Here is a 4,996-nt window from a genome sequence, read left to right as displayed (position 1 = left end):
ATAAAGTTCAACTGACTTTCCGTAACACATTGCACACGCGAGGTTGCACCACTGTAGGCTAGGGGTCGTTGGATTGACACGAAAATTACACTAAGTTAAATATTGTGGTATTTTATGTTGGGTATGAAGTAAAATTAAAAGTAAAATTTACCGATTATGTCTCAGGTTCACGTGCGCTAAGCAAAATAAAGTAGGATTTGATGCTACCAAATGACAAGTTTTGTTATAAACGACGGTTAACTTCCACTTAATATCTTTTATAAAACATCATTAGACTAATTTCAAATTCCCTCAAAACCATCTTGTAAAATTCATTCAATCAATGTAAAAAAACTCATAATTTTAATCATATTTTTGAAAATTTCACCCTTAAGGGATAAAACAGGTGGTGATAATTTTCATGAAAATCCTTAATTTTTCAGGCTACATTCGCAGAACTTGGTATATAGATTGGTATTATCATTTTAATCATATTTTTTTCTTTGTTCCAGATTGACAAGAATGTTTGGCACAGACTTCGAAGATTATTGCGACTTCAACGACAGCATTTGCAGCAATGACTCCGGCATCGAACGATCTTACGTTGACCCCTTGATGACTCCCACTTCTGCATGCAACACTCCCTTAAAACACAACACATCCGATTTAGGAGTCTCCTTAACATCGTGCAAAGAATCAAACGTAAGAAGAAAACTATTTACCGATGATCTAGGATACCGTATTCCCGAACATGTTGAAGATATTAAAGAGTTTAATGAGTTTCAACCAATAAATAACACATCAACACCAGTGAAATCGAAAGAAAGGAAACCAAAGGATCCAAATAAGCCGAAGAGGAAGTACGCGAACGGTAAAAACAGAGTAACAAGATGCAAAAGCCCCACACAAATCTTACGGATAAAAAGAAATAGACGTATGAAAGCCAACGATAGAGAGAGAAACAGAATGCACATGTTAAACGAAGCTTTAGATAGATTGCGATGTGTTTTACCCACCTTTCCCGAAGATACTAAATTGACGAAAATAGAAACATTACGTTTCGCGCACAACTACATATTCGCTTTGAGTCAAACATTGGAATCTCTAGACAATATAAACTCAGGGAAGATACCACCTGGAGAATATAACATGAGCTACGAAAAATTACAAAGCTTTAACTTTCCTAGTGATAAGGTAAACAAAGATGCTTTCAGAGAAATATTTTCGCCTAGCAAAACCGATGACAATAGTGGCGATGGCTACAGAAGTTTCCAAGGTTTTAGCAAACCTTTTCCAAACGGATCGAATTTTCTACAAACAGCTGAAGGCGTTCTAATAAATGTCGGTAATGTTACTGTCTCCGTCAATAACAACGGTGGTAACTGCATAACTTCAACTACCGGTAGTGGATTCTTTACTAATCCTTCTAGCTATGGAGATGACATGTTTCAACAAAATTATTATAATCAACGTACATACTGTAGCACCAACTACAGTGAAAGTTACGATCCTGGTATACAAAATGACTCCAAAGAATACTTTAACCAGAAAAACTATGAAATATTTAAGAATGCTTTTGAAACAGCCAAAAATAGAAAACCACCAAGTGATTATGCAGCTAACTATACTAACTTTACAAATTATAATCAAAACAATGATAAATATAATTATGGAAACGATGGATATTATTGCAATAGCAGCTATTACTACAATGACCAAAGATATGTAGGTAAAGACGTTTATAGGTGCCCTAGTGTCGTGAATGCTCGAATTTAATATAATTTTGTATCTATTTTATAGTTTCCAATTATGTAATTGTAAAAAGACCTAGTCATTTAGTAAAAATTAAGATATTTGTGAAACTTGTTTAGGACAATAATAATGTAATCCTATGATGATTTACCAAAGTTTATAAAAATCTAGTCATATCAAAAATGTTGTGAAATATATTATATTTTTTTATATTTGTAGTCTTTCGTTTTATTAAATACCTATTTGATATTAACAAAAAAGCGCTGCAAATATAACAAGCAAGCTGTACCTTTTTATACCGTAAACATTGTTCAGAGATGACTAGGAAAAGAAATAAGATTTTTTTTGTTTCTATTTACAAATCTTCTCCATTATTACACTAAAACACGTCCAGCTTTCTTAGCATCTGCTTCCAGTTCTACTACACTTATCAGTCAGATCCTCAACTTATCAAGTCCGACTAATACTGCTGCGGGGAGTCTTGCCTAAGCAAGATCAGCGTGGATTGCTTCATGTCCTGGCGAGAGTTATTTTGCGTCTGTGGGGTTTCATAGTCTGTGGGACAAACCGCTTTTATTACGTGCACATAAACCTATCTTTGAATATATCATATCTATATCTCTTCATCAGAAAAGGCACGTATTTTGGCTGCAGTGTTTGAAAAGGAGTCAGATCATTGGCTACAGGTTGTTTCTGAAGACGGCTAGTAAAAATAAATGTAACTGTTTCGTGTAATTTTATACTTAGTTATTCAGATCCTTAAATTTGGCTTAAAACTTGTTGCTGCACATCATATTAACCTTAAATACTATAATTTTCCGAATCATAAAAATAAAATTGATGAAATCGCCCCAAACGATCTCATACAAGCTTCAAACAATTAAAGAGAAGCAGAGTTTACACTTGATTTACCGTTCGCAAATAATGCGAGCAAGAATCATGAATATAAATCAAATTGGAACAATACTTGTTAAAGAGCGAAAAGTTGTGAATAGGCATTGCGCACCCCTGCGCGAACGCATTGTTTCCTATATAACCAACTTTTATATCATCAGGATCAGCAATTCTAATATTTATTACTATAGAAATAGGGTTGCATGCAATTGCAATTACTTATATTAAGTGGTAAATTCTAATAGGGGCACCCGAAGGTTCGTATTTCGTTATTTAATGTTTGCTTTTGAAATTCGTTTCGGTCTATTTTGTCCGGATTTGTGTTTGCTTCCATTCGAGAAGTCCGAATGATATTGTTATTCGGATTATTGGGTGAATGTAGTTCGTGTTATAATGCAGTAAATCACAAAGACATGGCACGATAATGTTGGTAATAAGAATAACGAGGTCTGTTTTGGAATTCTAATAATTATTATTTATACCTAATTCGAATCCGGTCCCGAGCCAACCTTACCTCCTTTTCAGTTGTGTGCATTTTAAGAAATTAAATACCATGTGTCTCAAACGGAGAAGGAAAATTATCGTAAGGAAAATTGCATACCTGAGAATTTTCTTGATTCTCTGCGTATCTGAAATATGCCAATCCGTATTGGGCCAGCGTGGAGTATTGTAGTATTGTATTGAGTATTGGAGTATTTGGCCTAACCCCTCTCAGTCTGAGACGAGATCAAGCTCAGCATGATACGTAATTCAAAGTTAATTTCAAGAAGGCTTCTCTAAATTTTCTAACTGGCTTAGATTGAGGTTGTAGGCTTCGATTACGGTTAGTAATCTATTGATAAAGTACCAGCTCCAGTCAAGAATATTGTATTGAAATGTAAATAACTTAAACCTTGTTAGGCTGAATCGACCATCATCAAGTGAGATCGAGTTGAGATAGATAAGAAATAGATAACATGCCTGAAATATTATCTTTTATAATATTTCAGGCATGTTATCTATTTCTTATAATAAATCTGTAGAGAGGTCAATTCTGTACATGAAATATATTTCCAAAATAACTATCAGCGGGGTGGTTAGTGATCGATACTGATGCCAAAAATGCAATCAGTATTTTTTTTTGTTTGTTCGTTATAGAAACAAAAACGACGGATTTAAATGAAACTTGGTGCAATTATTCTTCATACTCCTGGGCAGATTATAGTATACTTTTCATCACGCTACGTTCAATAGGAGCAGAGCAGAAGGGAAATGCTTGGATTATGGAAGAAGTTACTCCATTGTTACAGCGATACTACTGTAAGGGCTGGATTAAAGAGGTATAAGGGTGGTCGAAGTCGTAAGCGTCCGCTAGTTTCAATATAAAGATAAATATCCTCTGTTAAAAAAAAATTTAGATGTTGTTTAATAAAATGGTTTTAAAGGAATGCAATAAAAGTAACTCAAATCACCTACTTAATTAAAATTGATATGAATCAATTCGTAACGGTTATGTGTATTTAATTCCCACAAATTGGTAGCGGAATATTAAACGTCGAACTAGTCGCTCCCTTCTAGCCGCCGCTAATCCCACACATTTGGGTAAATGCATTAGTCGCCCCGTGGCTTATTGTGCCTTGTAAATATTCATTATTGGAATTGGCATTTTATAAATCTGTGTAAAACTGAACATCAGTTTGACAGCGGAATGGAACTTGTAATTATGAAACATAATGTGTAATTTTTGTGTGCACCTGTGCACTGTGCACTGCTTCTTAGCGTATGAAAATCACCTACACTTTATTTAACCAGAATGTGATAATCTTAAATGTAAAGGATTTTTCAAAACTTCTCGCCGGCTCTTCTCAAAATTCTTTTCAGAAAATTTAGTGTAGATACTGCAATTAAAACAAGTATACTTAAGATTTTAAAAGTGCTCGTAAAGTGAGTCAATTTGGAATCGGGCTACTTGAAAGAATAACGATCTACCTTAGGCTGCATCACCGCTAACCATCTAGTGTGATGTGATTGTTGTCAAGTCATAGCTTAAAGTAATAAAATAAAGTAAAGAAAATGATGATTTAGTATAAGTAAGTAAACCACGAGACAAGATTAAATATATCCGGATTTCAATTAGCTACCCTTTATATTTATCCAAAGAGATACTCTAACCAATAAACGTTAGGTTTTCCCTGTACCTTATAAATCAATTAAAAATGTGATTTACTTAAAAAACCTCAAATCAAACAGAGCCACATGTTAGGTATATCCTGTGGCCATTACTGCCCCCGGCTAATTGCTTACGAGTTTGTCTGTTTGTCCTCTCCAATGCCGACAACCCTGCGGCCATCGCCAGTATTTGCTTACTTTGAGCTAATATTGTATGTTTGTA

The 4,996-nt window shown here is 34.4% G+C and overlaps 1 protein-coding gene across 1 annotated transcript; it reads left to right on the top strand.

Annotated features, from left to right (window-relative positions):
* Nucleotides 1–495: 495 nt before the first annotated feature.
* Nucleotides 496–1,949, top strand: LOC112045768 (basic helix-loop-helix neural transcription factor TAP). Its single transcript, XM_024082084.2, has one exon. It carries the CDS (start codon nucleotides 502–504, stop codon nucleotides 1,753–1,755), a length of 1,254 nt encoding a protein of 417 aa, XP_023937852.2. The 5' UTR covers nucleotides 496–501; the 3' UTR covers nucleotides 1,756–1,949.
* Nucleotides 1,950–4,996: the final 3,047 nt, after the last annotated feature.

This window comes from Bicyclus anynana, chromosome 7 (assembly GCF_947172395.1).
Source record: "Bicyclus anynana chromosome 7, ilBicAnyn1.1, whole genome shotgun sequence".
NCBI lineage: Eukaryota > Metazoa > Arthropoda > Insecta > Lepidoptera > Nymphalidae > Bicyclus > Bicyclus anynana.
Note: the sequence above shows the minus strand (reverse complement) of the source record. Positions and strands in the feature narration are given on the sequence as shown.

Bases quoted from the DNA above. Each gene is read 5' to 3' on its own strand.
- LOC112045768 (XM_024082084.2), top strand. From the start codon at position 502: ATGTTTGGCACAGACTTCGAAGATTATTGCGACTTCAACGACAGCATT.